Here is an 18,357-nt window from a genome sequence, read left to right as displayed (position 1 = left end):
GTTTGTACATAAACATGTAAATTGATTTTGCTATGCTCTGCTAGTCTGACAAAGTGCTCCTCCTGTGACAAGGGCTTTGCAGACCCGACTAATCAGCAGAGTCTTCAGGGGCTCAGGCTTAGACTGTCCCAGAGGCTTTGGCACCCTGCGGCCACCGCGCTCATCCGCACATCACCAGGGGAATATCGAGATGCTTTCAGTTACAGGCTAAGAGAAGGGGAAAGTAGACGGCACTAAGGCGGAAAAAAAGGGAGTCACAAAGAGAGGCTCCATCCATCCATCCATCTATCCATCTATCTGCAGGTCAGGGGAGATGAAGGAAAATTCAAAGTGCAAATCCATCTTCCTTCAGTGAGAGTAGTAGGAGGGAGTACTTAGTGTCCTCTGCACATCCATGCATTATGTGGGGCTAAAGGCAGCACTCTAGCCAGCAGGTACATGCTGGTACACATTCTCATCTCATACATCCACATAGATGGATGGCGGTTGGGGAGATGAGCTATTCGGAGCATTAACCTGGGACTCTTGCCTCAGAACATGTGACACATATGTTGTGGCCTCAGAGACAATCCTTGAAAATAATCAGGATTCAAAACATTTCACAGATTCGTGTTTGGAGTTTTAATGAACCTTTAAAATGTTCTGATGATAGTGTGCTGCTGTTGTTCCCTTAAATGATAGGTTAGTTGTTTTAATTGAGCTGTGAGGTGCGAATGCGAAATTGCGCAGAGTATTGGGAGGCCATAAAGGGATAGTGGAACCTTGAATTGTTATAGGCTGAGCAGACACTAAGCTCGTGTTTGGATTTAAAAGTAATCATGTTTGGAAATCTTATACTACCTTCATTTTATTGGATGTAGTGGACAAGGAAGCTAATGCTAAAAAAAATAAAGCAGCATGGTTAAAAAAACAAAATAGTTGGACATAATACAGCATCAGCATTTGGCAGTGACAGAATTGCCTTGGTTGTGGTTTCCTATTTCCATTTGGAGCTCAGTGAAAGAGGCAGACACACAGAAGGCAGTGTTTAGCACCTCCCTTGTCGCTTATTCCTGAAATGGGATTTCAGTAAATGATGCTATTTTAGACTAATTTCTTGTTCCAACATGCAGGAAGTCATTAGTAGACAGCGAAAGCATCCATATTTATATGTCACAGCAGAATTTTTGGTTGTAGCCTGAGAAGTGAGGCAGCAGGGATGACTGTCTGACTCTGGTGTGAATGTACATGTGTTTCATGTGGATGATGAGTTATGTAAGCAACACCGTGCTTCACTGCTGTGGTTTTGACTGTGTATGATCCTGGGAAGTATGATAGATCTAGTGGGCACCTATGAAATTGAGTATAGACATTGAAATACATCACTTCATCGTCTCAGGCGAGCGTGTTTGTTTGAGTGTGACATGTTTGCAGAGGGGTGGGGAGTCTGAATGTCTGAAAAAAAAGAAAAAAAAAGAAGGGCTGGGTTGGGCTTTCTTTCTCGCGTCTCTCTCCAGCCTAGAAGTGGAGTGTCTTTCCCCCCCTTCCCCCTCTCTTCGAGCTGCTGGCCCTCGGTCAGGTAACAAAACAGGATAGTATCACAGGACGGTGAAACCCAAAGTGGCCCCGCCTGCCTCCATATGTGTGTTCATGTGAATGTGTGTGTCTGCGAGGCTCTCACCCGTACCTGTCATATATCCTATACCTTATCTTCTTTGTTCTCAGTGTGTTTGCCTGTTTGTTGCACCCCTCTAAACACACCCTTCCCTTGCGCCCACTCCCAGCAGCCTCCTGTCACACACACCCCGAACCCCCATATGTATGGTCTGTGTTTCTAGAGTCGTTGCTATGCCAACAGCCCACTTTCTGTGTCCTAGCTGTGGGAGAATCTGATCTGAGTCCACTCTGCCTCCCACTGGATACTGTAGACAACTGCAGGCTTTACAGAACCATATCAACCACATCAACCCCCCAAGGGGTCTGACAGAAGAAGCATTGGCACCAAAATGTAACAGTTGTAGTACTACCATCTGCCACAATTAATATTGCCATTTTAGAAATTGAATAAACTGAATCCTCATTTTTAATCCATGGTGTAATAAATGATCTGGAGGAAGTACCTTATTTTTTGCAACAAATGTGCAGCCCCGGCCACTTTGTTTAAACAGCCTGGAGGCAGGGAGCAGAGGACCACCTCAGGTGCTGTAGAGCAAGGCTGGTAGAAAGGCCATTCCCCTGGCTGCACTAGCTCTTACCTGAGAATGCACTGAACCCCTGAATGAAGCATGAAGGAGAATGAATAATTGAAGACGTTCACTTCCCCATCGATACTTGGGAGGTGGAGGAGGAGGGAGGTGCCTTGCTTTACGTCAAAACGCTAAAAGTCTCTCCTTGCTTTAGAGCAATGATCCTCATATCTTAGCTGTTCTTCGCAGCCTTTTCCTCTCCTCTCAAACTCACTGCCTGCACTTTAGAGTCTGTGCAAAAATAAATAAATAAACAGGCCCCTGCAAATGCAATTACCTCCCTTGGCAACTAATACAACTAACACCAACTGATGAATATTCCCGTCCCTTCTTCAAATGGTTAACATCCCTCCTTCCCCCCCGTCTCGCTCTGGTTCCTTTGCTGGTTGAAGTGATTGTCTGTTTGCTTGTCTTGTTTGCTTGCTTTTTCTGTCTGTCTATTTGTCAGTATATTTTCCCCCCAGTTTTGTCCTTGTCTTTTGCAAAAAATGTACACATTAATGCATTCAACATCAATTCTCATCTAAATTTGCAGTATAGAGTGACCCACAAAAACAATACGACCCTTGAAACAAACATTCTCTCGGTGAGAAGCTCAACAGAGAATGCTGGCCTGACAGACAGACTTTCTATGGGCTCCTTGTTTATTGCCTGTCCAAGGCATTGCCTTCACTCTCTGAGTGACAACTACTTGCATATATTATATATGCACATGTAGCCAATGCCAGTTTGTGCTTTGGCCCCTGTGTTCCCAGTCCACACTTTTAGAGTGTTGCTAAATGGTTGGAAAATCAGGCTAGTTGTAAAAAGTACTTTTATCATTTGTAGTTACCATTTAATTTCTAATAAGGCCCTCTTTTGTAACACTCTAAATGTGCTTCTCCTATGTTCTTACTATTCGTCCCTTTTTGTGTTTTCAGTGATCTTATCATTTTGTATGGTATACCGTCACCTTATTTCTCTTTCATACTGTATGTCATCTATCGATTATTTTGAGCTCTCCTCGTGAACAACGATGCTCTCTTTTTCTCGATGATCAATTGTATTTATTGTCTTTTTCTTTTCTTCTTTGTGCTCTTTTTCTCCTTTTAGCATGTTTGCCCCTTTGTCTCCTGTTAGAGATACTGTGTGTGTGTAGCTCTTTATTTTTTGTCTCTTATTCTTTGATACTTATCAGACTGACCAAACTAAGCCTCTCTTGTGTTTTCAGGCTTTCCTTCCTTCATTCCCTATCTTTTCTTGCAGCTCTGTTTTTCTCTCTAATGTGCTGGTGTTTGTAACAATCTCACTCTCTATTTGGTTTTGGTTTTCGTACTGTTCATGCTATTAATACTTGCTATCTCTTCTAATACAGATAAAATAATTTTCAGCTTGCATTTCTTTTTCTTGCATTCCTTTTTGATCCTTCTATCTTGTCTACGGTCTTTATGATTTCTGTCCAGTGTAATTGTCTGTGTGAAACTTCAGCATCCTGTCTGCGTCTGCTCGTGTCTTTCTCTTTCTCTGTGTTTCTGTTCTTGTTTTTCTTCTCTATTTACTGCTTGTTTATTGCCTAACGGTGTTTCAGTGTTCAGCCTCTCCATGTGCCTTGACCAGTCATCTATGGAGTGCTGTGTGTCCAATGTGTCACCTTACATTGGCCTGGACTTTAGCGTTTGACTCTTTCTTGTTCTATCTTTTTTCATGCTTTCTTTAATCTCATAACCTCTTTTTGATTTCTTGTGTTCTATTGCTGATTTCCTTTTCTGTAAACTTTGTGATTCTTGTTTTCATGACGTATGAACATAGAGGTTTTTCCTCCTAGAATGTTGATCCCACATGTTTTCAACAATCCTCTTGTGAAGGAACTAAACTTACCATTTATTAACATTTATACCGAAGTACCAGCTGTGCCATGGGAGATCTCTGCTTTCTCCTTTTATGTTTTTCAAAAAAATTTATTTATGTTCTTGGTGCAACTGAGAGAAATTTAAACGCACAAAATACTGTTCAGTGTCTGTCCTGTTAAACATCTGGTCCTCTACACGTCACTGTATATGTCTGTCTACTGTTTAACAGTAACGTCATGTTGCTATACATGTCATTATACATGTGTGTCTTGTTATCGTCTTCAGAGGGAGTAAGGGTTGGTCAATAATTCTATGGGGATTGGAGATAATTCATTGGTTTCTATCCATTGAAATTCAGTGGTTTTGTTTTTTGTTTTGTCTGAAAATGTGTTTGTTTCTTTGGTGGAGGTAACTTTCTTGTTAGAGACGTGGACGCGTGCCACACTGGACATATATATAGTCATCTCAGGCTCCAATTTTCATCAAACACAACTCGCTGCATCAACTGTCTTCAGTTCTTGTGCCGGCCATTAATCTGTGGAATCTTTGGCAGGTTTTATTTGGCTTCGCTCATGATAGCTACAGAAAGCTCAATCTACTTTGAAGTGGCATCTATCCAAAGTAAACTTGGACCGAATTGGTCGTTTCAGACAGGCAGTTTTCAAGCGTTAAGCAGGTGGAGGTTGGACTCCCTGTGTGCTCAGACATTCTCTTTTTTCTGTAGACGAGTTAGCTTCTCAGCACACCATCCTCGCTGCTTTCCCTTTGTCAACCTGTGCTTTTGCTTACAGGGGCAACAAGCCAGCTAACAGCCCTAAGGGCCAACCCCCTGATGCTGACGGCCACTCCTCCGTTACTGACCTGGCCAACTCTCTCACTGGAGACATGGTGATGGTAAGAGCTTTTGTCCCAACTCACATCCATCTCACTGTCATGTAGGCTAATAACTCACAATCCATATAATACATGTATGTGACACCTCTGTCCACATATTTCTGTATATCGATCTAGGTCTGATTTCTACTGGCCCTGTAGTTTTAATAGCAGGAAAAGACAGTTTCTATCCCATTAAAACCCCCAAATCAACATTGTGATGGTTGCCCCCTCTCAATACTTTCTGACTCCATTTCCCTGTCTGTGGCCCCAACAACCAACTGCATGATTATAGTGTCGCTTAAACAGCTGTATTACGAATATGCTTGGCTGTCAGTGAAGATGTAAATTATTATATTTAATAGTAATCATGGCACCACTACAGTGTAAGCAAAATTGAATAAAATAAACTACTTTGCCCAAGCTCATCCTATTGAAGGTTGTGTCACCAAGAGCAACGACATGTCTGATTCATGTGTGTTTAAAGCTGTAATCTGCAAGCCCAAGCCTAGATAATCCTGATAACATCTTCAGGGTAATTTTATTTGACTTTAGAAAGCGCACCAACTAAGTTGCATTCCCTGTGATGGGAAAACAGCTCTTGGCATAACAATTCTAGCTTGGTGCGGAAGAACTCATCCTGCATCTCAATCCAACAATTCTGGTAATGAATCAGAGCACCAACTTAGAGACAAACCTTATCAGTCAGAGTCAGTGCCTATCATTAGTAATAAAGACGTTCCTGTTGAATTCTTCACGTCTGCAGTGTTCAGGAATCCACATACTTTTGGAGATACACTTGCAATTCCTAGTCACCAGGTAGGACTTGTTGCAGAGTCATCCTTGTCCATATATGGCAGGTTGATCTAAAAATGGACATAGTAGTAAGGCAGCCATAATAGCAAAAAATAACACACAGGCTTTCCTGCAGGAGCAATCAAATGAGACAAGCCATTCAAAGTGACTCACACTGTTTGATAAATTATACTTGGAATATTTCACACTTGCTCTGCCTGATGGTTCTAAAACCCATATTGACAAATGCTGAGTGAGTCTTTGTCACTTTGAAATTGTAGCTCTGGCCTAAAGCACCAAAATCAACAGTTTCAGGTAATGCTTGGAGAGAGCATTTGCATGCAAAACACACCTCGGGCTAGTCTTTTTCAAAGTGTCAGTTGTGGCTCTTGCACAAAGTGGTTTTATGAACTGCTGGTTGCTAATCTCCACACCAAGTCCTCAAACTCTTTGTTCCAATGTATGCTATTGTTAGAGAGAGCGAAGAAAATAAAGGACAGAGACAGAAGGTGGAGCCACAGGGAGAAAAGAAGCGACAGTAAAGACAGCTGCAAGTGTAGAATGCCAACCTTGAGCTGTGCTTCCCTGGCTGTTCTCTCAATGCCTCTCACGCAATGCTCTCTCTTTCTCTCTGCCACTCTTACCGTTTGTCTCTCACTCTTTCTTTCCATCTCTCTGTCTGCTGCTTCTATCAGATAGTGGCCTTTTAGTGCACAGCAATGATAAAGCAGTCAGAGTGGCTGTGAGAGAGAATGGGTGGTCTAAAGCTCTCCTATCTTCAATCTGAGCACCTCCTGCCTCTTAAGAACATTAGTAAGGAAATTAAACTCTCTCAGTCTTCTTAATGTCAGACCAATCTCTGCCTGTGAGCAGCTGCTTGAGTATGGCGTGATAGAAATGCAGCTCTAAAATCTCCTCCCCTCACAGCTTCTCTCTGTCAAGGACTGTGTGCATGTGCTTGTGACACAGAAAGTGTGTGCCCTTGGACTGAACTTTTTCATGTGAGTGGCTGCTGCTGCTGCTGCTGCTGCTGGATGTGAGTGTTTGTATTTATCTGCCTGTGTTTGTGGCCCTGCAGCTGTCTCCAGGGTCGGAGGATGACGATGGTGAGGGGCCTATCAGTGAAAAGCTGGGCCGGATCCAGTTCAGCATAGGCTACAGCTTCCAGAACACCACCCTCACCGTCAAAGTTCTCAGGGGCCAGGACCTCCCGGCCAAGGACTTCTCCGGCACCTCTGACCCCTTTGTCAAAATCTACCTGCTGCCTGACAAGAAGCACAAGCTGGAGACCAAGGTCAAGAGGAAGAACCTCAACCCCCACTGGAACGAAACCTTCCTGTTTGAGGGTCTGTATTATTTACCCTCATAGGAGAACTGCTACTACACGTAAATGTGTTGCATTTTTTCATGTTGCCCATAAAGGTACTAATATATTCCTAGTAATCCATTAAACAATCTGCCAGGAGTGTAGCTTTATCAGACTGGTGCACAGAGGTACAAAATAAACCCCACACACTTCAAATCAAGAACAGAAGTACAAAAACAAAAATATAGAAATGCCATGTGAAGTGAGCATAACTGTTAATTTAAGATCCTGTTTCTCTTTCATAAGAAGCTGCTGCAGAAGATATGTTTTCATGTCCTTTAAGCACATTTTTAAAAATGTTTTTTTCCAGTTGATAGGGATGAATTCTGTTGATGCTCACAACAGCTGTACACTCTATTTAAAGCAATAACTGGAGAATTTGCTATTTGCTTTTTTGCTGAACATTAAATAAGAAGATTGCTACCACTCTAAAAATGGTACCCTAAATTCAGTGTTTAGCTGCAGCCAGCAGCTGCTTCGTTTAGAATAAAGAATGGAAATGGAGAGAAAAAGATATAATATTGAGCTTCTAAAATGATGCTACTCCAGTAAATGTAAGTAAGTTCACATCTCAAAATGAAAAACTTTGCGAATATGTATTATTATTTTATAGTTTAAGTGTTGCAGAAATGCACACTAAGTAGTGACTCAGAAGTTTTAAACTTGAATTTAGCCTTCATAGCAATGGCAAAGAGCTGTTTCTCAACACAAAAAGAGCATTGTGGGAGTTGTGTGGAAATCACAAAGAAGGTGTGAAGATTTTTTTCGCATTCAGAAAACCTCCACCTCAAGAAGCTGCAGACAGTTTTTCGTTTTAAATAAAAATAATAATCTTGTTATAAATTGAGGATATTTTGCAGCAGCTGCAGCACTGAAGTGTCACATCTTTGAATTTGTTTCATTATGATCATTGTGTTTGGATGAAAGCACAATGGTAACATAGCCAAATTAATGTTCAAAAGACTAAAAAGAAAATCAGAACAGCCAGTGTTGTAGAAAAAAATTAATGAGATAGTTCTTTGTGACTGGAGTATAATGTTTCCTCTCAGTCGTTTCAGAGATGCATTCTGATCCAGCAGTTTCAGAAATGCACTTTGGCCTTCACCAAATTCAACCCTGTTAGCACGGTGCAGATTAAACTGCCCACTCTGCACTGTCAGGAGTACATTTTTCACTCTCTGTGTCTTTGTTATCCCAGTTCACCTCGCAGTGTTATCCGTTTCTCTGTTCGTTTTAGGCTTCCCTTATGAAAAGGTGAGAGAGCGCACTCTCTACCTTCAGGTGTTGGACTACGACCGCTTCAGCAGGAACGACCCCATTGGAGAGGTGTCGATCCCCCTTAATAAGGTGGAACTGGGCCAGATAAAGACCTTCTGGAAGGAGCTGAAGCCCTGCAGTGATGGCAGTGTAAGAGCGCAGGGTGGGGAGGGGGCATCAGGCCGAGCCATGATAAATGTATTTATTTAATTACAGCATACAGTGCTATTTAAACAAGTGTGACACATTTGTTGACTACTTTCAGCATGTGAGATTGATTGACATAATTTTCGGGCGAGCAACGTGCTCGGCTAAGCCTGCCTGGTCACTGGACCTTCTGTGTTTGGCACTAAGGGGTTAGAGCAGACAGGGCAGTGATGTAAGATTACACAATGAGCTAGTGAGTAATCGGGAGTTTGATATTCCCTGATGAAATCTGATATTAGCCCGAGTGATTCATACTCCATTGTGTTTGTGTGCATGTGTGTGTTCCTCAGGGGAGACGAGGAGACCTGCTGGTGTCTCTCTGCTATAATCCCACTGCCAACACTATCACTGTGAACATCATCAAAGCGCGCAATCTCAAAGCCATGGATATCGGGGGCACCTCAGGTAGAGATCCCTCTTTATTTGTGTAGTCGTTTCTGTTTCTAACCGTTGTTCACCGCTCTGACGATCTCATGACTTTGGAAGCCCAGTGGCTTCACACATGGCTCTGTTCAACCATTTACTGACTTGTCCAGGTTGGTTGCTGTCCACTGTAGACGGCTGTAGCAGCAAGGTGACATTACATCAAGCGTCTCTGCCTTGGCCTCCCTCTTTCTGTATATCTATGAGGATCTTCAGCCTCCCAGCCAAATCTGTGTCAGCTCAGTCTGGTTGCTGCTAGTTTTTAAAGTCCCGCTGCTTTCCGTGGCATATTTTTGTAAAATTACAGCTTCCTGCAGTGGCAGGAGTGGCGTGTCTGTTAGTATTACAGAATATGATAATGCTCCAGAATTGGTAGTACAAATCCCAGGCCCTATTTCCATAAATACCTCCTCATTTGTATGTTTCCTAGCTCAGGGGATAGGTTGACCTTGAGCTCAAACGAGGTATCTGCTTCCCTGCTGCCTTTCCTGACTTTAACAATTAAGAGGGTAATTGCAAACCTGACCCTAAAAATCGCCATCCATGTGCATCTTCATCGTCTCTCTCATGTAAACTGCTGTGCCCTGCATCCACGTTGCAGATCCATATGTGAAGGTGTGGCTGATGCACAAGGACAAGCGTGTAGAGAAGAAAAAGACGGTGACGATGAAGCGCTGTCTGAACCCCGTCTTCAACGAGTCCTTCCCCTTCGACGTGCCCGCCCATGTTCTGAGGGAGACCACCATCATCATCACCGTCATGGACAAGGACAGGCTCAGCCGCAATGATGTTATCGGCAAGGTAACGTTTTACAGTAGGATCTGTGTTGGAGCTCTCAGTTACATAATACAATCCTCTTCAGCAACTTGTTCCATACATGTGAGGGCATTTAACACGTTGTCTGAAAATACAACTGACCAGAAAGTTCTGTCAGAAAGTCAGAAATTGCCACTGAGGTCAGTTAAACTTTCTGTTATGATTCACCCTGTGACCATACTGAGAAAGATGTTATTATTTAATGAGGCTACACACATACATTATTCACCAGCAGTGAACAAACAAATCAATGAAAAGAAATGATCTTGGAGCAAAATTAGCTACACAGTTTGATTACATGGCAAGGATGGACTCTCTGTCTTCCTTTCTGCACGTGTTTTGAGTGTAATCCATTCGGCCAAAGAGACAAAATACACAGACAGCAAGGTTAAAGGTCAATGCGACTAATAGCATTTTTTTAAAACCAAATTTTCTATAAATATCATAATAATGTTAATTTTGTGAATTCTTTTGGCCACAATAATAATGTAGTGAAGAATTTGATTATGGGACAGTCATATTTTCATGTCTGTCCATTAAATATAAAGGCCGCAGACAGTTACCATAGTTAAGCATGAGACTGAAAACGAAGCCATCAGCCTGCTCTGTCCAAACGTAACACAATCTGCCTACTAGCACCTTCAAAGTTCAGTAACTTAAACTTTATATCTGGTTTGTTTAACCGTACAAAAACTACAAAAACTAAAGTGCCTCTTTTGGGGGGGGTTATGTGCCAGACTATTTCTTGGCCACTGCTGAGACTCTAGAAAGTTACTGGTCCAGGCCAAGAAACAGGCTTAATTAATTTAGGAAACTGCAAAAAACATTTAAACTCCATCAGTAATGCAGCCTGTGAGAAAACTGAAATCACTATTCTTGCTGCAATTCCTATTTTTCCAACTCATTGCCACTCTCCAGCAGCGACGCCGCCCTTTCTCATGCTCCAGATGCCAAATATCGCATGAATATTGTGGCTCTTCTTGTAAAAATGCCGCCATGTATTAATGAAACAGTGAGCAGCATTTACAAAGAAGACGTGTGAATGAGAAAAAGACATCACCTGAACGGAGCAACGGAGCCAGCAGTGGTACATTTTTCACATCCGTGGCAGTTAACAGATTATTGTACGAATTCAACCGTGATCATCTTTTTCTTCTTTCAGATCTACCTATCGTGGAAGAGTGGACCAGCGGAAGTGAAGCACTGGAAAGACATGCTCGCTCGGCCGCGTACTAACGTTGCCCAGTGGCACGCTCTCAAGGCCTGATCGCACCGCCCAGCTTCCTCCATGGCCCCTTCCCGTCTCCCGTTTTTCCCCTCTCCTCCCTCCCTTCCTCCCACTCCCGTCCTTATGCACAAGACTGACTTGCTGCCAGGCTGCGAAACACGGGTACAATTAGCCATCTGCTCTCTTAAACCTTTAAACTCTTTTCTGTTTTCTTTCAAAATCTCAGTTTCTCTCCGACTCTTCTCTTCTGCTCCCTCCCTCTCATGCAGCGTGTCTTAATTTTCGTCTCACCACTTTGCCAATGGTTCCCCTGTTTCTGACTGTCTGTATGTCTGTCTGTCCTTATGCACTTTGCCTGTGGAGGTCTGATAATCAGTTTCTTTGTCGATCCCTTAGTTCTGAACTGCACTGCAGCCCGTGACCCATTCAAGGTGCCAGTCCCGTGGGATCACAGAGAATCTTCAGTAATGATCTAATCTCATATAATCCTATTGTATGAATATTCCAGGTACACGATACTATACAGTATGTACTATATGTACATATACATAATATATTAGGAGTATAGATTGGCAGAACTCCGCTTATACACATGAGTAGTATACAGTATGTTATAGTCTGTCTGCCGTTTCCCATCTCTCCCGTCTCTTCATTTGTTGCCTCCTCCTCGTCATCTGTCTCAAGTGTACTATATTCTCTCCCCCATTTCAGTCCCTCGTCCTTTCTACTCGAAAGTGGTTTAAAGGTTCAGCTGAAGTTGTCGAAAGCAATCAATACTCGGTTTGTGATGAAACCAGCTGAACTCAAGATGGGATTGTTGATACTGCTGTCTCTTCTCTCCCTCTTTTTTCTTCTTTATGCTCTTCTATCTCTCTTTTTTTCCGTTATAGTTCCCCCTTTCTCTTCCTCTGGCACAATATTAGTGGATTACTCCCCCCCGCCTCCCCCTTTCTGGACCCCCTCCTTGTCGTCTGTGTGCTGTGGGTGCTGTGCTGTAGCTCCAACAAAAATAGAGATTTAAAAAGAAAAAAAAAATTTAACTGAACTTTCCGAAGCTGGGAAAGCGGGGACACGATAAACTTATGAAAAGGATCGCTCTTGATTTTTCCAGACAAAACAGCCCTGACACGGAGAGAGAAAAAAGAAGATGAAAAACATAAAAACAACAACACGCAAACTAATCCCCCCAACCCTCGAGATACTATGATGTCATTTTTCACAGCATCACCAACTGAGGAAACCAATTTGAAATGTTGTTTCGATGTTAAGATGAAAACAGAAGCAAAAACCTCATTTTGTGCTGCATTTGCACATGCATTCGGTTGTGCGCGCACACTTCCCTCTGTTTATTGATGCTATGAATTCCTTGTGCTGCCCTGTGCTCTTGTTTTGTGCTGATGGGGGTCAGTCTAGACCAGCTTGACTGTAATGCGTGCCTGTAGATGTATGTGTGTGCGTCTGTGGGTGCGCTTGCATGTCTGTGTGTGCGTTCAAAGCAGCAACACAACTCAAACTCGACGGAAATCTTCTTCTCTTTTCTCTTTCTCCTCTCGCGCTCTTCTTGCTCTTCTTACTGCCATTGTTTCCCCATCCTCTACTGCCCTGCCTTCTGAACGAGGGCACGGGGGAAGTTCTCTCTGCACTTTTTGAAAATGTAATAACAATAATAATGATGATGATAGTTTTCATGATGATTACAGTACTGGTGAAAATCAAGGGAGGAGTATCTGGAGGGGTGAGCAGATGTTGGGGTGAGGTGACGTCTGCTCCGTGATTTCAGGGTTTGGAGATGAAGTGGAGGACACAGAGGATGTAGGGCTCTCATCCTCCTCTTGGCTTTTTTCCCCCTCAGTATACCTGGATGTGTGTGTGCAAATGTGTGTGTGCGTTTGTCAGCTGCCAGACTCCTGGTGGCAGACTGCTACTGTCCGAAATGTCAGCCCAGGATGGAGATATCAGGCTCGTCTTCTTGTCACATGGAGGCCGGCCAGCACAGCAGCGCTATTACGCAATGTGTCGATCAACAAGTCTATCCTGTGCTCTAACCAACCGGTCTGTACTAGTACTGCACGCTTCTGTGCAAGTCTGTGATACTGAACAATAGGTACAGATCTGGAAACAGTGAGACTGATGTGCATTTTTGGCTTCAACGGTGAAAGAAAAGGCAGATAACAAAACCGTTCTCTGAGTTTTTGTTGCAGTTCACAGGAACTACGAACGACTGTGTATCACAGACAATGGGTGTGATATTAGATGATGGCCTGATCTGCCACTGTGAGATACTGTAGAAGCAGATTAGACATTATCTCTTTGCTGAGTGCTTGAGAGCACCACAGAGTGTACTGGTAGCTGCCCTGCTTGTCAGGCGTATGCAGCTCAGCTCGATATTTCAGTAACGTAAATAAAACAGTCATAAAGCAGCAATGGGAAAACTGTCAGCCATTAAGAGCTACTCACACAGACATCTCCTCTGTCTTACTATATGCTCTACTGTACCTGTCTGTCTGTCTGTCTGTCTGTCTGTCTGTCTGTGTTTTTACATTCTTAAAGCCCTGTGAAGTATAATCCTGTCAGCTGTTTAATATGTTTTTCCGCACTCCAGCGGCTTAGTTTTTATGATATATATGAGAATCCACCTTTCAAACATCTCTCAAGTTAGACTTAGCAAGTAAATATAATCAGTTGTTTGTTTTTTAATGGAGACATCACAGCGTTTTATTGCAGCATTTGTAGTTCTTATTAACTCTCGCTCCTTCAAAATGCTTTTATCACACAATAATTTGATAGTATCTTGTTTTGATGTATGCCAACAATAACCTGATAAGATTGTGCAATAGTAGAGTAATCTGTAGCAGGTTACTCCTCATCTGGAGTCTCTGTAAGCCGGTCTGGGCAGCACATGGTGTTCTGAGTGTGTTCTGGACAGTGTGTTTCGTGTGAGCCTCGGTGCTGGCTGCTGTGATGCGCTGATCCAGTCCAGCACCCTTCAGAACAATTGGCCAGGCGTGGAACAGGGCCCACTGTTTTGACAGCCACTGCCTGCAGTGTCACAGCACATTACACTCCCATTAGGCAGTCAGAAAGGAGCAATATCTGCTTCCTCGGACTCTGGGGGAGTCACCCTTTGCAAAGGTAACACTTGCTTTGAGTAGTAGAAAACGTGGGGCATGCTCATTAGTAACCTCGTACATGATGGGCGGCGATGAAACCTTGTCAGTCAAAAAATGGAAAGTAATCAGCGGGCGATCGCTGCTGAAGCTGTGAAAACCACATGTGCAGGCAATGAGTCAACATAATACCTCTGCCATTTCCTTTCACCGAGATTCCATGTTGCTCAAACAGTGATAAATTGTTATGCTACAGGGGTTTGCAAAGCTTAGTCATGACTGACCCTGTAAACTTGGGGATAGGGTTTTATTTTTAGTAACATGAGGCACAGTTATGTCACCGATCCTGGAAGGTAGACTGGAGGCTGCAAGGCTACAGGCTTGAGCTTTTAAAACTTACAACACTGAGTGCTTTTGAATATAGATTACTTCTTAAATGGAAGTTCATTGCTTGACATTTTCTATTTCTAAATGTTTTAAATGTTGGCCATTAAATAATTATGCAGTGACACTTGAATACACTGTTTGAGCAAAGGCTGAAGGTTACAGAGCTAACCAGAGTCGTAAAATGCTAGAAAATGCAACTCAGTAATTTTAGTTTTTACTTCATTCTTTGGACTTTCACAGAAAATTACAATAAGTGCAAAAACAACCAATTCTTTCAAAATCTCCTTTTCTGGTCTAATTAAAACCCAATATGTAGATAACATTTTAAGTGGTAACCTAAGGCACAATCTGAAAGTTCACATTTGACAAAAGTGAAAAATACCAAACAAGGAAAGGTCTTATGTGTCACACTGTATATGAGTTATACATATATATATATATATATATATATATATATATATATATATATATATATATATATATATATATATATATATATATGTATATATATATATGTACGTATACGTATATGTATATGTATAAGTATATATTCGAAACATATTGAAATTCGCCAACAAACTTGAAATGTACAGTTGTAGGGAGTTTCAGCTGCCTTTTAAATTGTGAGAACCCAACCATAAATACTTCAGGAGAATGTCATTAGTTTCAAATCATGTTTATAAGTAATTGTCATAAAGTTAGTGAAAACCCATGACATACAAAGATGCTGAAACAATATTAAATATATTAGGGTTAGATTTAAGCCAAGAATTGGCTACTTATGAGCCCTAAATAAGCAATGATTAATTCAACAATATATCTTAATTTACTCAGTTTCAAATAAGCCATTATGCTCAAAGTGATGAATAGCCCGTAAAGCTAACTTGATGAATGAAATGACAAGAAAAGAAAAATGTTCACTTGTGATTGTAATAATGTCTGTATGTTCATAACTTCTTTAATTTAGAAAATCGTGTCTCACAGTGGTATATATATCATCCAGAAGTTGCACAGTCCATAAAATATCCAGGAGTCCCAAACATTATGTTCTCATTGCCAGCAGTCAAACAGCCGCACTATTAAAATGGATGGTAAGCTCAGAGCCAAACAGTATAAAGGAGGAAGCAATTTCCAAATCCCAGTTTTATTATACTGCCACCTGTCTCACACCTCTAAACTTATTGCGTTTTGTTGGCACCAAGACTGTCAGCACTGACCTTCAACAATCCTGAGCTCATCCACTCTGTGTGCTTGCTCTCCTTGTGTTCGGCCTCAGATCTGGCTTTCGTCTTTGCAATCATTCCCTGGTGGAGCCAACTGGTAGATGCAGGTGTGCATAATTAGAGTTTGATTTCAGAAGTTTAATTCTAGATGTCACACACAGCCAAAACCTCCTGCAACTTTGCCACAGACTAAAACTTTCCTTCCTTACTTTCCTTCCATGTATACTTATTCAGCACTCAGCTGGCAAAGTTCTGTAACATCTGTATCTGCAACTAGGGTAGGCAGGGTCTTTTGCCATCACTGGGCAAAAGTTGTACCAGAAGCCTATGGAATTTTCAAGTGGTCTAATAGGAAACCAGACTTCTGCACCTCCTCTTGGCTCTGAAGGCTTTAGGAAATCTAGCCTGTGATGACGGATTTTAGCCAATCCCAGTGCTTTTTACACACAACAGTCTGAGTCTGAATCCTGGTTAAAGTCACACATGAATGCTGACGCTTAGCTTTACTATCTTTGCATGTTTGCAATATGTGCTTGTGTGGTTGAAATTCTGACGTTTTGTTTGCCTGTTTGTTGGTCTTTCTTACATTCCTGTCTACCGCAGCTTTAAGTGCAAACATGTTGTGTTTATGGTCAACCTAATGGCAATGTCTTGTCATTTGGCCTGCCACTTTGTTACAGACTAAAATATCCCAACAGCTACATTGTTCCAGACATTACTGGTCACTCAAGTATAATTTTTGTCTTATTGAAGTAGCGTTCGGACCTGGAAACGGCTTTAAAATGCAAAGTTGCAATTTCCACTCTTTTCTTTACTCTGTGCAGTGGATATATGTCTACACACAAATTTAGACAGTCAGATAAATGTTAACTTTTATATAGCCATGGTAAACGTCGGTGTGCCTGCTAAACGTCAGCATGTGCACATTGTCGCTGTGAGTATGTTAGCATGGTGATGTTCGTATTTACCTCCAAACCCTGCTGTGCCTGCATAGATCCTCACAGAGCTGCTAGAATGGCGGTATTCTTGTCATCAGCTCGGTTTAGTGAAGTAAACGATTCACTGCTGGACTTCCATCTTCTCTGAGACGTTTATTCCTGGGTGTGCGCCCCCAAATTTATCATTGTCACCAGCAGCCTTCCCTTCTCTGTGTACTTTCTAAATAACTTAAAGCTTTATTGGCTGAAGGGTCACACCTGTTTGCCAAGGGATTAGCAAGATATTCTTCTGAGCCTGCTGATGTTGTTTGTCCTTGTCATGCTCTCTTCCTCCTTTTCTTATTCCTCAGTACTAGTTTGCCTTGATGGATATTGCTTTCTTAAGATGAGTGTCAATGAGTCACTCTATTGGAAAGGTGCCTGCTTTGCTGTAGTTTTTTTGCAATATTAGATTAAGGTGTTTTATGTCTTGGAGAACTTTAGGTGTGTGTGTGTGTGTGTGTGTGTGTGTGTGTGTGTGTGTGTGTGTGTGTGTGTGTGTGTCTAATTAAAACCCAATATGTAGATAACATTTTAAGTGGTAACCTAAGGCACAATCTGAAAGTTCACATTTGACAAAAGTGAAAAATACCAAACAAGGAAAGGTCTTATATATATATATATATATATATATATATATATATATATATATATATATATATATATATATATATATATATATGTACGTATACGTATATGTATATGTATAAGTATATATTCGAAACATATTGAAATTCGCCAACAAACTTGAAATGTACAGTTGTAGGGAGTTTCAGCTGCCTTTTAAATTGTGAGAACCCAACCATAAATACTTCAGGAGAATGTCATTAGTTTCAAATCATGTTTATAAGTAATTGTCATAAAGTTAGTGAAAACCCATGACATACAAAGATGCTGAAACAATATTAAATATATTAGGGTTAGATTTAAGCCAAGAATTGGCTACTTATGAGCCCTAAATAAGCAATGATTAATTCAACAATATATCTTAATTTACTCAGTTTCAAATAAGCCATTATGCTCAAAGTGATGAATAGCCCGTAAAGCTAACTTGATGAATGAAATGACAAGAAAAGAAAAATATTCACTTGTGATTGTAATAATGTCTGTATGTTCATAACTTCTTTAATTTAGAAAATCGTGTCTCACAGTGGTATATATATCATCCAGAAGTTGCACAGTCCATAAAATATCCAGGAGTCCCAAACATTATGTTCTCATTGCCAGCAGTCAAACAGCCGCACTATTAAAATGGATGGTAAGCTCAGAGCCAAACAGTATAAAGGAGGAAGCAATTTCCAAATCCCAGTTTTATTATACTGCCACCTGTCTCACACCTCTAAACTTATTGCGTTTTGTTGGCACCAAGACTGTCAGCACTGACCTTCAACAATCCTGAGCTCATCCACTCTGTGTGCTTGCTCTCCTTGTGTTCGGCCTCAGATCTGGCTTTCGTCTTTGCAATCATTCCCTGGTGGAGCCAACTGGTAGATGCAGGTGTGCATAATTAGAGTTTGATTTCAGAAGTTTAATTCTAGATGTCACACACAGCCAAAACCTCCTGCAACTTTGCCACAGACTAAAACTTTCCTTCCTTACTTTCCTTCCATGTATACTTATTCAGCACTCAGCTGGCAAAGTTCT

The 18,357-nt window shown here is 41.6% G+C and overlaps 1 protein-coding gene across 3 annotated transcripts in view; it reads left to right on the top strand.

The window, feature by feature from the left end:
• The window catches only part of syt7a (synaptotagmin VIIa), an 88,916-nt gene extending 71,701 nt beyond the window's left edge, over positions 1-17,215 (top strand). For all 3 annotated transcript variants that reach the window (XM_035940703.2, XM_035940702.2, XM_035940701.2), the window contains 6 exons: positions 4,846-4,948; positions 6,801-7,068; positions 8,326-8,495; positions 8,843-8,957; positions 9,577-9,776; positions 10,954-17,215. In XM_035940703.2, the coding sequence (XP_035796596.1) occupies positions 4,846-4,948; positions 6,801-7,068; positions 8,326-8,495; positions 8,843-8,957; positions 9,577-9,776; positions 10,954-11,058 (961 nt within the window). In that variant the 3' untranslated portion in view covers positions 11,059-17,215. The remainder of the gene's footprint in view (positions 1-4,845; positions 4,949-6,800; positions 7,069-8,325; positions 8,496-8,842; positions 8,958-9,576; positions 9,777-10,953) is intronic.
• The last annotated feature ends 1,142 nt before the right edge of the window (positions 17,216-18,357 follow it).

Source organism: Amphiprion ocellaris, chromosome 3 (assembly GCF_022539595.1).
Source record: "Amphiprion ocellaris isolate individual 3 ecotype Okinawa chromosome 3, ASM2253959v1, whole genome shotgun sequence".
Taxonomy (NCBI): Eukaryota; Metazoa; Chordata; class Actinopteri; family Pomacentridae; genus Amphiprion; species Amphiprion ocellaris.
The sequence above is the reverse complement of the archived record's forward strand: the minus strand, read 5'-3'. Positions and strand labels throughout refer to the sequence as shown.